The following is an 18,264-nucleotide window of genomic DNA, read 5'->3' on the forward strand; positions in this document are numbered from 1 at the left end:
TACGTCTTTTATTTTATTCATTTACAAAGATTATTTTGAGAAAAGGCACATATAAGCTTTACCAGATGACCAAAGAGGGGTCCATGACATTCACATAAGGAAGAGCCCCTCCTTTAGGGCCTGGAATAAGGCTGCACACATCAGAATGGAAGCTGATGGCCAGGCACCTTCTACTCTGCTGAGTAAGGATGGCTTTGTGCCCATATGGGTGATAATTAGTGCCAACCCTGAGTGATTCACTATCATACCAGGACCTTTATCCCCTGGATTAAGAGTAGCTGGTTTAGGAACCCCTGCCCTGATCCAAAGCCTCAGGCAGGCACCAGTCTTGACCTTGTAAGGGAAGGAGGGTCAAGGGTTTCCCAAGAGGAAAATATAACCCTTTGCAACCCAAACAGGGTCAGGTTTTCTGGTTGTGCCCCCTCTTCTCCCAGAGGCCCAGACCCTTTCTGTTCAGTTCCAACCCCTTCATCCTCGACTACTATGTGTGTCTCAGAATTTGTAGGAGATGTCGGTTGCTTCTGGGCAAGCTTGCGGAGCAGATTTAGATGTTCACAGCGTGTGGGAGAGGAGAGTGGAAAGAGCGGTCTCTGGGGAAATCTGCTTCATGGGCCTTGGAGCTTTATGCCAGTCACATATGCTGGCTCGCCCTCTCCACACTCCTCTGTTGCCTCCTCACTCCCCCAGCCTCCCTCCTTCTCATTGGGAGCTCGGAAATCCAGGAAATGAGCACGGATTCCAGGCTTGTAAAGGGCTTAGCTGGTGCCCTGACCTGCTGCTTACATAACTCTTTTTTTTCCTTTTAAAGCTGGCCTTTTATGAAGTCTCTGTGGAAAGAACTTGCTGATTTGGTAGCATTTCCTTTGGAGGGGGCCGCTTTCAAAGCGCAGCCCCAGAAATTCCTCTGAGGCTTCAAAGCTGAGCGATCTGTTGTACAGAGTTTGCCAGACTCCCTCCTTCTCCCCTGGGCCAGAAGTTCTTCCTCATGGGAGAGGAAATCAGGGTCGGGGTCGAATCACGGAGGGCCCAGTGGGGGCCTCTGCTAAGGGGATGTTATTCTGCGTATGTGTGGGTGGGTGGGGAATCTGCAATATCAGCCTTTCGAGAGCCCGAGGGAGGAAGGGTGGCCTCTGGTACCAGAGAAAAGAATGAGGTGGGGAAATAGGCCTGGAGGAGACTGAACGCATCTGAAAAAAAATGAGACAGTGAAAATTGGAGAAAGCGTGGTGCAGTGGATAAAAGAGTGGAAACAAACATTTATGGAGTACCTACTGTGTGCCAGGCAGTGTGATAAACACATTACAAATACTATCTTATTAAATCCTCATGACAACCCTAGGGAGTGGGTGCTATTATTAGCCCCATTTTACAGTTGAGGAAACTGAGGCAGGCAGAGATTAAGTCACTTGCCCAGGGTCACACAGCTAATAAATGTCTAGAGCTGGATTTGAACTCAGGTCTTCCTGACTTCAGGCTCAGCACACTCTCCACTGTATCATCTACCTGCCTCTGTCCTTGACGTCAGGAGGACCTGAGTTCAAGTCTGGCTTCTGACATTTACTAGCTGTTGGACTTTGGGCAAGTCACTTAACCTCTCTAAGAGGGGCACTCACCAGGTGAATTTCCTCACCTGGGAATTCCCTACTACCAGTGTAATCACTGGTGTAGGCCCCATTTTAAAATTAAAAATAAAAAAAAAGAGCAGAAGCCTGGCCTGGGAGTCAGGAAGCCTAGGTTCTAATAGCAGCTCTGTCATCGGCTTGGACAAATCATTTCCCTTTACTGGGTCTATTTCTTCTTCCACAAAATGAGGACATTGAACTTACTAATTGATCTCTAGGCAGCTAGACAGCACAGTGAACCTAGAGCTAGGAAGACCTGAATTTTAATCCAGCCACAGATACTTATAAGTTGTGTGACCCTGGGCAAGTCATTTCACCCCTTCAGCCTCAGTTTCCTCATGTGTAAAACAGTGATAACAATAGCACCCAACCAAAAGAAATAATATTTATAAAGTGCTATATAAGTGCTAGCTCTAATGATAATATTACAAGCACCTTCCAGATCTGTCATTTAATAGTCTCATGTACCTATTCCCATTGTGCATCTCTCTTCGTGAAAGGAAAGGAGAGATGATGGACAGCCACCACCTGTCTCGATCCTCTCCGAAGGTAAGTCCCAGGATATACATCCAGTGCCCAAATTGCGCCATCTTGTGTTCACAAGGCAGAAATGTTCAGCCGTTCCTAGGCACAGACTAATCCCCTCCTTTTCTTTCCCTTATAGGGCAACCCCGTCACTTTACAGTTTTTCTGTACATTTCTCAACCTCCAACTGTCTCCCTCTCCACCAAATTCACTTTATCTCCCCCTCCCCTAATGATCTAGCTGCAGAATACCTTGAATTCTCAGAACAGATTTTCTAGTTTTGGGTTTTCTGGGTGCTTGGGAATCCAGAGTCCTTGCAAAAAGACTCAACCTCTGGATTCTTCTCCGTTTTAACTCAACATATAGGATACTCAGCAGAGGATACCTGAACGTACTGCCAGCAGATTACATTGCCAACCTCCTCCTTCTGCCAGCCCAAGCAAGGTTGTGCTCTGTCTCAGGGAGCAGAATCTTCACTTCCAAAGGAAAGGAGGAAAGGAAGCAGAGGGTGTCTGATACCCTCCCAGCCCCAGAGCTCGCTGCTCAAACAAACACACGATTGCTTCCCTAATTCAAAGGGCATTATACATTCAAGGGCATCTCTAGAAAGCTTAGGAGCAAAAGGATAGTGACTTTGCACAGTCAGTTGCAAACTAAGAAAATGTGTCTCTAGAGAAATGTAAACCAAAGGTATAAAAAAGTTGAATGGTTTAGATAAAGGGTTCTTATCCTTGGGGTAACCTCTGACGATTCCACGTAAAGCAGTTACCATGCTTTCCTGGAGTTACTATTCAATTAATCAACAAGCACTAATTAGACACCTGTTACATGCCAGGCACTGAGCTGGGTGCTAGGGATTGTTCAGTCATTTCAGTTGCGTTCGTTTCCTCATGACCCCATTTGGGGTTTTCTTGGCAAAGATACTGGAGTGGTTTGCCTTTTGTTCTCCAGCTCGTTGTACAGATGAGGAAACTGAGGCAAATAGGGTTAGGTGACTTGCCTGGGGTTATGCAGCTATTATGTGTCTGAGGTCAGATTTGAACTCAGGTCTTCCTGACTCCAGGCCAAGTGCTTTACCCGTTGTACCACCTACCTGCCCTAAATACCAAAAAATGGAACGACCCCTAATCTCAAGGAATTTACATTCTATCAGAGGGGACAAGGGCATATACATAAGTGTAGCTCCTGCATTGGGAGAACCACTAGTGGGACAGGAGAAAAGTGGACCAGAGCACCAGTTGGTGACATGTTTGGACTTGGCCTTCTGTGACTTTCTGGAGGCTTCTGGGAGAAAATCAGGATGACTATCCACCTTACCTGAGAAGCGTGCAGGAGAGGTCAGGTAACTGAGCTCCCAGATGTTGTGAAGCAGAAGCTGAGCAGCCCCCTCTCCCCCACCCCAATTAGAGAGGGGTGAACTTGAACCTTGTATGTACCTCCATTAAGCTTTTTGATGATTTCTTGTCTCTTTGGGAGAAGACTGAGCTCGGGGAAAAAACTGATCCTACTCTCTTTTGCTCCAAGCCTGCAGTTTTTTCTTACAAATGCTTTGTTCTCAGTGGCTTACCTGTTGTTACTACTTATGTAGCAGTGGCTGCTCTCCATGGAGCATTTGTAAGAAAGGGTCCATAGGGATTATCTTCAGGATCATTGTCTAGAGTTCTCCAGAAACTTCTAGGAGTTCCAGGAACATGTGAGACTCCGAGCTAAAGGGTCTTGCACTTTTCCTTTTATGGAAAAGAAGAAAGAAAGAAAATCCAGTGGCCACTAAATCTTTGTCTAGTGTGATTAGCTGCTGGAGACAAGCAGCTGGCACAGTGGATAGAGCTCTGGGCCTGGAGTCAGGAAGACCTAAGCTCAAATCTGACTTCAGACACTAGCTATGTGATTCCTGTTTGCCTCAGTTTCCCCATCTGTCACCTACCTCCAAAGGTGGCTGTGAGGATCTAATGAGATAATATTTTAAAAATGCATAGCACATAGTAGGCACTATATAAATGTTAGCTATTATTATTATTAGCTATTAACTTCGAAGTGCTTATTTGCTCCTGGTCACGCAGTTAACAAGTGTTTGAGGGCAGTTTTGAACTCAGTACTCCAGGCCTAGAATTCTCTTTACTGTATCACCTACCTGCCTTGACTTTATATTCCTCCAAATCTTAAAAATTTCCTTTCAATGTTTTTATAACATCGGCTGACATACACTCTGGGACTGTTCCTATCAGGAGACCTGTATGTGTTTTGATGCCTGTATGACTACAATATTTTTCGACCAACTCAGCACCTATCTGCATTTAAAATATACAACAATACTAGTTGTAATCTGATCGGTAAACATACAAACTGTACCACAATCGTCCAATAAGCAACTCTCTGTGTAATGGTGCCAGGGAAGTAAGGTGGCTCAGTGGATAGAGTGCCAGGCCTGGAGTCAGGAAGATTTATCTTCTGGAGTTCAAATCTGGCCTCAGACGCTTACTAGATGTGTGACCCTGGGCAAGTCACTTCACTCTGTTGGCTTCAATTTCTTCATCTGTAAAATGAGTTAGAGAAGGAAATGGCAAATCACTCCAACATCTTTGCCAAGAAACCCCAAACAACATAGGAGTATCCCATTTTTATATAATCTTTGCCTGCCTCAGTTTCCCCAAGTATAAAATGAGGAAAGGTTGGGCAACTTGACTGTTTACAAAATAGCCCTAAAGACTGGAGGGAGTCCTTGTAAGGACAAATCACTGTAACCACTTGTTGCCCTGAGTTGCTGATGAGCACATGGAGAGAAGTGACAAATGCTCCCATCTACAGACTTGGAGCCAAAGAGGCCATCCATTAATTAGACAAAAGTTGTATGGACCAAATGCAGTCTCTAAAAGTGACATTTCCTAGGAAGGAGACATTGTGTATTATTACCCAACCACCTTGCCTCAAACTGAAGGAAACCCCAGCTCAGACATGGAAGACAATTAAACATAGAGATAGCTCCTCTCTTGCCTAGAATTGGAGGCAGCCACCTGGTGAGAGAGCTGGATTTGGAGTCCACAAGACCTGAGTTCAAATCCTGCCTCAGATATTTATTAGCTCTATAACACTTAACCCATTTCTCCATTTGAAAAATGGGGATGATGATGTTAATAGTAACCCTTCCTCTACCCCCCCCCCCAAATCTTCAGGTTGTTTTAAGGATCAAATGAGATAACCTAGGTAAGGGGTGGGGATACATTGCTCTGTGAAGTTTGTATTCAGTCATCGCACTCAAGGACCTAAAGGGTCACATGTGGCCTCGAGGCTGCAGGTTCCCCACCCCTGACCTAGGTAAAACACTTTGCAAACCTGTTGTTTTTCATTCTTTCTTTTCTAGAAGGACCAATGATATCATGGGGTGATGTCTTGACTTGCAAGTGCTAGTGATTATTTACCCATAGAGACCCTTTGGATATAGAGATAACCCCCAGACCACAGGGACACCATCAGTTAGCCTGGCCCCATCACTAATTTCCGATTAGGGAAGCAGGTCTATAGCTACGACAAGGAAATGTTAAGAACAAGCAGCCCGCATCCATCAACCAGATGAGGTATAGTGTCAAGTCATAAAATATCGACACCTATCAGCCTAGAAGCCGGAGATGCTTCAAATGCTGCAGATAAAACCAAAGTAGCTCTGCATCCAGCCAGGTGGCAATATTAGAGACCACCCTTGCAAAATGCATGTTGCATGTAATTATATCTGTTTATTGATGTACACACTGCTGTATGTTTGTGTCATGTTTATGCTTTATGATTTTTGTTACGTTTCTTTGCTTATGTACTTGTGTTTATGGTAAGCAACATCTGTCAGTTATGGGATTTTATTCCTTGTTTATTTGCCAGTCTGCTGAGGGTTACGTTTATCTTTGTTCTTTTTGTAGAGGATGTGTAGCGTAGTGGATAGAGAGCCAGCCACAAAGCCAGGAAGACTTCGGCTCAGGTCCCACTTCTGATCCATTCTGGCTGAGTGACCATTCGCTTCTCAGTGCCCCTTTCTGGTTGTGGACAAGATGCTGAACGACACTGACAGTGAGTCTCCCTCAGTCTGGAGGAATCTCCTCTATCAATGAAATCAAAGGTTCAGTCCCTATCCCAGGTTCTTGTTGTTATTAGAGGCAGCTAGTTTTTGGTGGGAGTTTTTTGAGGGAAAAGGGGGACTGTTGATCATTAGAAATTTAGTTACTCAAGTATCTTGCAAAGTAATGCTCTGACTTGTACTTGGTTTATTACATGAATCACTAGTTAATGCCTCTTTGCTTTGAATGGTACTATGGGTTGATTACCTGGAATGATGGGATGATCACCCTTGTCATTTTAAAGACATGGCAATGTTTATTTTGGTGGTTGTGCTGAATAATTTCAGATTTCAAGTATTCCCTGGCTGATTTTTGCAGGTGACAGCAAAATTTCTGGTACTGGTGAGGAATGTAGTACCTTGTGTTATAAGACCACTATAAAAATAGGAAACTCAAGTAGATGCTATCCCTGAGTTCACCAACTGGTGACATCTTTGAACTTGTACCTTCTAGGACTGTTTTTGGAGGTTTCTGGGAGAAAGAAGTCAGAAGAGCATTCACCTTATTCACAACACATAGGAAAAAAGTAAACAGAGAGGTCCAAGTGGAGTTTGGAGAATCATGGAGGAATCAAGGCGGAGTACGACAGGGCTTCTAAAAGCCATTTTATTCTGTTTGCCTGCTTTTCTCCTGTGTGTCTGCGACACTCAACTCTAACAGGTAGGGTCATGTTGATGAAGATGTTGTAAGAGCTCATGGCAGCATTCAACACCTGAGAATGATATGGGAATTCTCAGACATCCAAGAATGAATAATATGGGAACTGGGAAACCTGGTGGATGTAATAGTGTCAGGTCCAATCTGATCTCCTTCATGAGTCATCAGCCATCATGAGAGGAGGGGAGTCATAAGAGAGAAGGGTGTGTTATATGAGAACTTTGATGTCTTCAGGGGTAGCAAACTGACTGTTAACACAATGATATAACCTGAAGTAGGTATCAGCTGCAGGGAGGGCAAACCTTTTGCCCTGAAATGGAGAAAAGAGATCAATATAATAAATTTGCCTGCCGGTTGAAAACCCTGGGGGATCATGTCATATTGGTCGTTTCGAGGTGAGAACTCCAATTAGCATTGTGGGATAGAAGTAGCTGCCTACTTCTTAGTTAAGGTGACAATGTGGTGCAAAACCTACTGCAACACAATATCATGGTTCCCATATTCATATTGGCAAAGGACAAACTCTCCAACTTTGGATGCCAACCTCAGCATCAAGTTGTGTCGCTCAGTTCAACAAAGGGTAAGTTAAGCCTGATGGGCAGTGACACAAACCATTTATGAAGAGGAGGTATCAACAACATTCATCTATTGGTCCTGAACCCAAAAGAAAGAGACTTTTATTGTTTGGATTTAGTCTACACAGACCCCAGACTAGTTGGTCAGATGTGTAGCCATTGCCCAGGAATCAGTGTAGGTAAAGATCTTCCTCATTCCATCCTTCAAGGCTTTTTTACAGAGTAGCCTTGCCAGAACCCTCATCCCTCAGTATATCTCCTATTAATGTCTGTAAATGTCTAGCTGCTCATGACTCTCTTGTAAAGGACAGAGCCATTGGTGAACCAGACAAAATAGCATTCCTTGAAAGCCAGGATATCATTGGGGGGGTGGGGGGGGTGGGAGCAGCTAGGTGGTGCAGTGGACAGAGCACCAGTGCAGGAGTCAGGAGGACCTGAGTTCAAATCTCACCTCAGACACTTGACACTCACTAGCTGTGTGATCTTGGGCAAATCACTTAACTCCAATTGCCTCATACTGGGTTATCTCGTTATCCTGATGAATGTCTGATCACTGGATTCAGATGGCTCTGGAGGAGAAATGAGGCTGGTGACCTGCACAGCCCTCCCTCACTCAAAACAAAGTCAAGTGCAAGTCATGTCATCATTTCTCTGATGGCATGGTCTTCTCTGGTAACAAAGGATGAACACACATATCCTTGGTAGGGGGTCACTATGCTAGTGGAAGACACAAGGTATAGGTGCTGGGTCTAAAGGTTTCAGCCTCAAGCAGAGTTGTAACCTGTTCATGACAGGCACTAATACCCACAAAACTAAAGGATGAGCTCAGTTTTGAATGCACAATTGTCATTTAACACTAGAAGCCTCCTGTGCCCTACTCATCTTGTTAGAAGCACCATGTTGCATCACTCAACTCTTAACAGGCAACTCTGGTTGAAGAGAGATGGTATGACATTGCTTCATCTACTCAGTAGCAACTAGGGTCCAGTAACAGAAAAGCAACTATTATTTTTTTTTAATATTGTTATATTTTGTTCTTACGTAACCTGGATTTACCTCCTCTCACCTTCCTTTCTCTCAGAGAGCCATCCTTTATAACAAAGAATTTTTCAGAAAAATAGAGGAAGAAAAATTCAGCAAACCTGATCAATAGGCAGAAAAAAAACCCCAAACTAGTTATATGCAATGTTCCATACTCATGGACCCAACCCACCCAACTTCTACAAAGGAGTGGAAAGAGGTGATTTTTATCTCTTCTTTGGGGTCGTTTGGTTTTCTGTAATATGGCAACATTCATCTTTTACTGTTTTGTGGCAGTTATTTCTATTTACGCTATTGTCATCATTGTGTATATTTTAGCTCCTGTTCTGAGGATTTTCACTTTGTATCAGTTCATTCAAGTCTTTCCATGCTTCTCGGTTATCATCAGATTTATCATTTCTTACAACACAGTAAGAAATTTCCATTACTTTCATGTCCTTAATTTGTTTAGTCATTCACTGATAGATGGGCATCTACTTTGTTTCCAGCTCTTTTTGTTGTCAGTTTTTGGTTGTGTCCAATTCTTCATGACCCTGTTTGGGGTTTTCTTGGCAAAGATACTGGAGTGGTTTGCCATTTCCTTCTCTAGCTCATTTTACAGAGGAGGAAAACAAGGCAAACAGGATACAGTGACTTGCCCAGGGTCACACAGCTAGTAAGTATCTGAAACTAGATTTGAATTCAGGAAAATTAGTCTTCCTGACTCCAGCCTAGTGTTCTATCCACTGAGCTACCTGGCTGCCTCCCATCCTTTGCCACCACAAAAATGAGCAACTACTTTTCAAAATGTTAAGAGTTAATGGCTACTCTGGGATGCTTATGGCTCCAGAAGCCTAAATTGTTTAATCCAGTCACTCCTTAGTAGCCGGTCCAAGGTTCCAATCAGTCTTATCCTTATGGACAGAGATCTCAAAACTAAACATGGGTCCTACAGTCATAAGAACCCAGGAAGGGAAAGTGGGAGATGACCAGCTTTAGGTCTTCTAGGGCTGTAGCCTGTTGTGGGTCCTACTTGAAAGAGAAAGACATGAAGGTATCTCATTAAATGGAGATTACCAAGACGTCAGGTAGAAAACATGGGAGTTCTAAGAAGAATCCAACTAACCTCTAGGCTTCAGTTTTTAGGGAAAGCCAATGATCATGGCTTGTTCTGGACTATGTCTGCAACCACCTGGGTTCTCATTCACCATATTCCCCAAACTGGATCTTCTTAGAGTTGTTGGGGGGGGTGGGGAGGGCAACCTGAGTTGATCTTCTATATCATTCCTTATATGGGTAACCATACGAGGGGCTTCTATCTCTGTGTTCAGGCATAATTCAGTCAACATCACATTAATGTTAGTGGACGGTGACTTCCCTAGGAAGGGTAGTCTCTTTCAGTTCTCTGCCCCTTAGACAATGGTAATAGGAGGGATATCTGTGCTAATCCTAGAGGATAGTGAAAGTATACTGAATTCCTTGGGATGTGAAAACAAACTTCCCCCAACTAGACCACAGGATAAGAGATAAAGGTACTAATGAGGTTAAAAGTCTCACATAGTCACCTTGGGCCAGGACTATGCAGTCTATCACATTGATGATACCAGGAGTGTCCATTACAAGCTTTTTGTAATCCACTATAAAGTGTCAGGTGTCATAGTGTAAGTATAGCAGAATACTCTGACTTTCTCCATCTCTAAGACCAGGAGAGAAATATTCCCCCAAACCCGCTATTATTTGGAGTGAACTACATAGGACAGCTCAGGCACCTCCAAGGATTTCTATTTGGCTCTACCCATTATAATCAGCAAAGAAATTGCCCTAATTGACTCCCAAGAGCTCATAATAGTTATCCCTTCCACACTGCTTAGGGGGGCAGTGCACCTGTGATCTAGAAAATCTGTGTATAATTTTTTGACCCTCCCTCATACCAGAGAAAACAATCCGAATTTTTTCTTTCCATGTAGTGTTTACAGTACCTTATTGTAAAATTTGGGTTATTATAAATATTATACATATGTATTATGCATTTCCAAATTTCTAAACTTTTTCTGTGTCATCTACTGATCTTTGTGTGTTGTCTGTGGCCTCTATAAAGCTCCCCCCAAATTACCATTTAATTTCTTATGCTGATCCGCAATATATTGAAACCTCAGTGGGGAAAGTCACAATGTGGAAAGAATAATGCCATCACACCTGTGACATGGATTGGGGGGGGGGGGGGGTCTTAGACCCCCATCCATCTGAGCAAGAGGATGCCCTTCTCCTTTGTAGACTGTGCCTTCAAACCCCTGATGGAAATTGGAGAGTCCTTAAGGACCTATTGAGGGTATGGTTGTAATGCATCAAGCAGCTTCTCTTCTTGAGAATGTGCCTCCTCTCCCAAGTCACTGTGACCGGTGCCCTCAGTCCTACAGCTAGGATGACCTAAGCTTTGGGGGAAACCTGGACCTTTGCCCTGGTGGGACCCATCCTAGAAGTACCTGTATTATCCTGTTCCCAGATGTCACGAATATAATTTTACTAGCTCTCCCAAGGGCTATTGGTTTTCTCCTTTATCAACTCATGTTTCACAAGCCAAATCCAAAGCTCCTCCTCACCAACTTCCACCCACTTAACTGGGCAGCAAGCCAGACCCCCTGCTTCATTCCACAATCCACAGAGCCCCTATTTGCCTGAATGGCTACTGTGGCTGTTATATTCTCCTGCTCAAATTTTACCCTTTGGTCTGCCCAGGCTGAGGTATGGCATGGGAGAGGTGGGTGTTTGCAATATCTAGGGTCACAAAAGCCACTCTGGTGAAGCTTCACCAAAAAGGTGAGAACTGTGCCCCACGTAGGCTGGTCAAAGGATATGTGAACTTCCTTATTGGGCTGACCATGGACAACTTCCCCACCTTAGGGCACAAAGGATGGTCTCCACCCTTGGGTGAACATAAGCATATTCTAATGCACAGAGCAGCAGGGATTCCATCAAGTCCGAGGAAGCACTGGCTCCCGGGTGTACTGGGTGGGGATTTTGACTTAGATGACTGAGAAACTGCCTCTCAGTTCTCTGGACCAAGTAAGTCTAGAGATTTTCCTTGCTTTCTTAGGTATAAACTAAACTGGCTTATGTGAAGTACATGTTGCTTCTACCTCATCCTTGGGACATGAAACAAGATCCTGTGAGGAAGGTATGGCCAAAGTACGCTTCCCCAGAGATCACTGACAACAATAGTACTACTGTTAGCATTCATAGTGTTTTAAGGTCTGCAAAGTACTTTATAAATGCTATCACTTGTTTCTCACAATCTCTCTGGGAGGCAGATCTTATCCCCACTTTATAGTCTGGAAAACTGAGGCTAGGAGAGGTTAAATGATTTGCCCAGGATCACATAGCTAGTAGGAATCTGAGGCTGGGTTTGAATTCAGTTCTTTCTGACTCATTGTCCAGCACTACCCACTATGCTATCTGGCTGCCCAGTATAACCTTTGGAGTTCTCATTATGCCACCTGGTGGCTGGGATTGTGGAAGCAAAATAGTTTTTTTTCCAAGGCAGTGAGGTGGCACAGTGGATAGAGTATAGGGCCTGGGGTCAGCAAGATCTGAGTTAATATCCAGCCTCAGATATTCCTAGCTGTGTGACTCTGGCCAAGTCACTTAAAAAGAACAAAACAAAAACCCATGACAAACACCCCCCCCCCCACTATTTCCCTCAGTTTCCCCATCTGTAAAATGAGGATAATAATACCCTCTACCTCCCAGGGTGGTTAGAATCAAATGAGATAACTGTTAAAATGCTTAGCACAGTGCCGGCATATAGTGTTATATAAATGCTAGCTCTCATTATTATTAGTTATTAAGTCAAAACCAAATACTCCCTGGCTGAAATCTTGGCAATGCTGTGATATATCCTGGAATTTTCCCACTGAGAGATCCTTCTTTCCTATTTTCTTGTAAGAACTTCCTGCACCAGCCAGGCTATTGCTCCATCTCAGGCTGCAATGTTCACTTCTCCAGAAGCCCAAGAATGACTTTAGATGCCACCGAGTCTCAACCCAGGAGCCAATTCTTCTCTATAATGCACATACAAACCACACAACTCAACATCAGTAGAAAATGCAACCTTTTATTAAGTGAGTGGATTCACCAAGTGGGCAGATATGATTTGTCCAAGGCCTTCTTCTACAAAAGTAAAAAAAGATTGCTAAAAGGTAGTGAAAGCAAGTAGTAACATCTCGCAGTCGGATGCTGCCTTACAGATAACAGAGGAGTTTCACATACATCGTTTCATTGGCTCTAAACAACAATTGTTTTTAACATAAGGCATTTTTATTCTCATGTTACAAACGACAGAACTGAAGCTGAGAAGTGACTTGATCAAAGTCATGTGGTCATGGAGCAGCCAGGAAGAGATTCCAGGTTCATTCAATTCCCCTGGCCAGGGCCCTTTCTACCATATTTCACTGAGAAATCCACTAAAGGTTAATGCTTTAGTCTGTACTCACTAATATGAAGGATCATAGGATTTTAGGGCTAGAAGGGACAGCAGGGATCACTGCCCAACTTGATCATCTTTGCCAGTTAGCCAGCACAGCGGAGGACACACGGGCCTTGAAGTTAAGAATTCAACTCCCAACTCAGACACCTACAAGGGAGGTGACCTTCAGAGTGGTACAGGGTAAACTGGTAAAGCAGCCACGAGGGGATGGGATCAGTGAATAGTTGTTGGTGCTGTTTGTCCTTCATTCTCAAAGAGGACTATGGCATTAGGAAGGTAATGGGATGACATGCAAGTGAAATGGATTTAAGTGACGCAGGGCTGTGCAAGGTCACCAGCCTCACTTTCTCCTCTGAAGCCATCTGGGTGCAGTGGCCAGATATCAATCAGGATGACTGGAAATGGCCCCCAGGAGGGACAAGAAGGGCCCCCTCATTTTAGTGAAGATGGCTCATGATGAAAATCCTTCATTTTCTACTCAAAACAGGGGGTGCAGCCATCTGCTGAGAGAGCTTAAAGAGAAGGGAAAGGGTCTAGACACCACTGTGGGGAGTGCTTGGGTCAATTAGATGAATAAAAAAGACTGTGTGCAGCAGTGAGGGCCTAGTTAATGGTTTGATTATATGAGCCTGTAGAAGATCCAGCTAGCTGTTTTGTGACTTTGCATCATTCCACAACTAAAGAGTAGAGGCAGAGAAGGCTTATGGCAGTGCGGATCCAGAGTTGAGGATTGGCAGGCTACGAACAGAAGGGCAAGGAGACAAGAGTGGGAGACAATGCCTAGAACTGGTTTAGGACAGGGTCAAAACCATGAAGGAGAGGAGTGAGGCTAGAACAGGACAGAGGGATCAAGACAGGAGGTTTCACAGGAAGGATGAAGCATAAGAACAGGAAGGCAGGGGAGGTGGAAGGCCAGAAGATTGTCATCACAAAGAACTTACAAGTTCAAGCCCATGGAGGGGAAGTAATTTTCCTTGTACGAGATGTTTAAGGGAGCCATTCCATGTGAATGGCTAAGGAAAAATGGAGATGGAGGTAGTATTTGATGTTCAATATGCTGCCCTTACTCCAGATACAGAGTGGAAATATCAGACTTATCCTGTATTAAGGTTATATATACCCACTCACCATTTCCTAGAATACATTTGGAAGCTACGCTTCTAGTTTTTGATGTTTATGAACCTGACCGGGCAGCCAGAGAACTCCTGTTTCCTAGGTTTGCTGGGCTGGGGAAAGAGAAAGCTCAATTGAAATAGGGCTTGTCTGTCCACCTCTCTCTAAGAGAGATATAAAGTCATGACTTCTTTATGTGCATTGAACTCAATGCCTTGGTACCTGGGCCCCTAAGTTTAAACCAATCTGAGAAATCCAATTGCATCCACCCAGTAACAGTTCTGGTTACTGGGGAAAAAAAAAATTGCTTCATGATGATCAGGGAAATCCCCTGAACATTGTAGGCTTGCCATCAATAAACAGGGCCTAACTAAGATTGTGCTCTAAGAAATCCTTAACAATGAAACCATGATATAAATTCCCTAACAGAAAACAATAATTGCTAAAAATTTAATTAGTTGTTTTCTACTAAAGTCCTATGACTGAACTACAAAGAAAGACCCTGAGGCAGAATTTAGGAACCTCAGCCATATTGCTATACAGGGGTTTATGAAAAGTCATCTCTGCTACTGGATGAGGTCTCAAGGGAATGCAACAGGCAAGGGAAAAAAACAGAAAAAATAATTCTGGAATTAACGTTCGTCTAGGGAAAAACCGAGTAAGTCTTGTTTTGTTTTCTAGTGGCAAGTCTGGTCAGGAAGGAGCTGACTATTTAGTGAGTAATGGTATGCATTAATCTCCAAAATAATGACTTGTTAGGCACTAGGAAGGAGACTGGGGAATTAGGATAAAGTCCAGCCCAGGACTGACTAAGGCCATTAATTGCTTTACATTCTGGGGCAGCCCAAACTCACTGGGTGGGTCACCCATACAAGAATTAAATGGTTTTGACTAGCATAAAGCAACAGAGATGTGAAGGCAACTGATTGGCTGGCATGTTGCAGGACAGGTCACGTAACAAAGTTATAGTCAATAGCGCACAAATTGTACCAAATTAAACTTGCAGTACTGAACATGGGTTACAATGTGAGCTACATTATGGCTAGCTTTAATTGTCCTTTGGGATTTTCTACTATATTATTAAAACTGACGTTACAGCCTACCTGTTATTACTGGCAAATGATTTGTCTTAGTTTCATATGTGGACTGTGACTCAGAGCTCCCACATTGCTAGAAAGTCTAATTGTCTGTTGTTATTCATATCAACTGAACATGTGACCCGGACTGACATTCTTCAAACCAGTCTTCCCCACCGTTCCCTTTTGGTCCCTCAGGAATTCTATTTACTGTGGGCAGGTAAATTTTGGCTTTCCGAAAGGAGCTAGGCCTTGGCCTATGGTGTAATGCAAAAGAAGACACTTAATCTCACGCACGTTTCATATACATATTTATATATATATTTCATGTACAAAGTTACATTCTGAACCGCAAGGATTCAATAATAGAAATAAATACTGAAATAACTGCATTACTAGATGAGCCGTTTGCTCATTAGAAACAAAGCCTCAACCTCAAACGAGACAGCCAGGGAATTGCTGTATGGTAGTAGTACATGTCAGGTTACAGAGGCAAGTAGAACTCAGCATAAGATGTCTAGGACAAAACTTATTAAAAAAAAAAGACCATAAAATGTTTAAAATATGTTTTACGAGATTGAGAAATATGCAACTGATTTAACAAAGGAAACAGTTTCGTTGAGAAAGAAAAGACATTTAGTGTATAGAAAATGCTCTGAGAGGCAGCACCAGTGGGGACGGGGGCAGGAGGCAGACAGATCTCTGTGGAAACACGTTCCGGTTTCTCCTGAACTACACTTAGTCTTCTCCTATTCTTCCCAAGTTTTAGACCAGGAACTCAACCCATCCCTATCTCGATGGGGGACATCAAGAAGAATCCTAAATAAGGTTGAATCCTTTGGTAATTTTCATAATACTCACAGGGAAATAAATATTCAGTTACACAGGATTTGAAAGATGAGGCTCTTCAGAACAGTTAGTAAAATAAATCAGAATTTTTTGTTTTGTTGCTAAGGCAGCCTACGTTAAAGTGTCTACTTTCTGCCAGCTCTTATCTGTTCAAATGCAGGAAGACCTTTACAAAAAAAAAAAGAATAGAGCAGCTTTGAGAATTCATTTTCACCTTTACCATGCAAACAGACTCATTCTGACCAGTTATGTGCTGCACATTCTGTGCTCCAAATGTCTTCACACCACCACCAAGCTACAGCTATCAAGATATTCATCTCTCTTTCTATGAAATTTAATCCACGAGACTGATACTCATCAACATCAACTCATCATCCTCTTGAGATCACGAAGCTTCCAGAGCAGATGCTCCCTTTGCCACACCAGGCCTCAAGCCTCACAAGGCCATCGAGAGCCAAAAGTACAGCACCCAGTGTGACAAAAGGAGAATTCTCCATCAGCCCTCATTTTTGTAGATGGTGTTGCTGTCATTAAAACAAACAAAAGACCATACAAGAGAAATCTCCTGTTTCACCACCCCCATGTGGCGGTTTTACAGGTGCTGTTTTTACCCTTTTTGCTACATGCTAGTATTTTGTCCTGGCAGCTCCTTCCAAAAGGCTGTCAAGACAAGGGGAACATTACAGAGAATAAACCATCATTGGGGTCAAAGTAGTAAAGTATGTGACTGAAATTTAAAACTCCAATTAGAAAATCTTGGAATCCTCACCTCCAAGCTTGCCACCACCAATACTTCAGATAATTCAGCAGTGCTAAATGCTTTGGATAGCACTTTTAAGAAACTTGCATTTCTTACGTTAAAGCCGACAACACAGAAGAGGAGTAATCACAAACCACACTTGCCTTTTCCTCATTAGTGGTTTTTTTTCAACATTTCTCTTTGAACCCTGATTTCCTGAATTTGATTTTGTCATGCAAACCTATGACTGCTGGATCATCAGTGGACGGGGTGAAACTCTAGGATACTTGCTTCCTGGGACCCAAGATTTCAATACAGCATTTCATACATCTGCACAACTTCAAGGTCATAACATTGAATAACGTTTTGTACTAAGTGCCACAATAATTCACAAGTAGTTTTAGTTTAAGATACAAACAACTTGTGAAAGAATGGCCTTAGTTTTGGTGATCTGGGAAAAAAAAAGTGACCAGAAAATTCAGACACTGACTACTTCTGGAAATGCAACTTTTACTAAAATAGTCCTTCCTAACCAACTGTGTGTAGTTTTACTCTACAGACTCTATGCTGCTTACATACCTATAACAAGATGGTTTCTCAGGACCCTGCAGGCTATTAAAAAAAAACAACTTACCATTACCATAAAACAACAACTTAGCATTTTGGTGCAACAAGTCATTGGCAGACATAGCGCTCTCTTATAGTTTTCAGAAACTTCTTTGCATGATAGGCCAGGGAAAAAAAACCCCGTCTGTTCAGAATGCTTAGGTAGTTTCATACATTCTTCTGCTTTTCCCTTTTTTGAAGCAGTTGCTAGAATTTGGAACATCTACACTATAAGTTTACATTTTTAAAAATTATCACTTAATTTATCTCTGCTTAAAATAACAGAGAAGGAAAAGTAACTATAGATTATACACTTTAAAAAAGTTAAGGTGAGAATCATTATTGCAGCATTATGGTTTTAAAAACCAATCAAGTGAGAAAAACTGGTGTTAGAACCAGAATATTTAATCTGGTTAAAACAGAAGAAAGAGGGATGACCACGGCAAATGAAAAGATGTAGCATCCATCTTAAATTAAGAATACATATTGGCTTGGTTTCCCTCATGCAATCTTTCCTTGTTAACCATGGCCTTTTTTCATCTCCATATGGTGCAAAAACTTGTGTTATTTACATCTAGAGTGCCAAGTGCTAGCTGTTCTATAGTTTTACACGTACAATAGAAAATACTTTCTCTAATCAGATCTCCCAGTTGGTTAGGCTCTACTCCACTAATATTACAGCTTTAATCTTATTAACAGGTAAGACCTCTTCAGAAACAAATGGGAAAGGAGGTGAATTTTTACATGGGATGAAAAAACAACTAAAAAGCCAATCAAAAAAAAAAAGCCCCACCATCCCCTATAGAAGGAATACAAAACACAATTTTCCTTTTTAAAATCTCCTCAGTGCTGAAGAATCTCTTTTTGAGCCTTATATAGTAACACACCTTTGCGACATA

The 18,264-nt window shown here is 42.7% G+C and overlaps 1 protein-coding gene across 5 annotated transcripts in view; it reads right to left on the bottom strand.

The window, feature by feature from the left end:
- Positions 1-1,038: 1,038 nt before the first annotated feature.
- The window catches only part of SPAG9 (sperm associated antigen 9), a 155,815-nt gene continuing 138,589 nt past the window's right edge, over positions 1,039-18,264 (bottom strand). For all 5 annotated transcript variants that reach the window (XM_072646704.1, XM_072646702.1, XM_072646705.1 and 2 more), the window contains one exon: positions 1,039-1,187. In XM_072646704.1, coding sequence (XP_072502805.1) covers positions 1,054-1,187 — 134 coding nt within the window. In that variant the 3' untranslated portion in view covers positions 1,039-1,053. The remainder of the gene's footprint in view (positions 1,188-18,264) is intronic.

Source organism: Notamacropus eugenii, chromosome 2, assembly GCF_028372415.1.
Source record: "Notamacropus eugenii isolate mMacEug1 chromosome 2, mMacEug1.pri_v2, whole genome shotgun sequence".
NCBI classification, from domain to species: Eukaryota; Metazoa; Chordata; class Mammalia; order Diprotodontia; family Macropodidae; genus Notamacropus; species Notamacropus eugenii.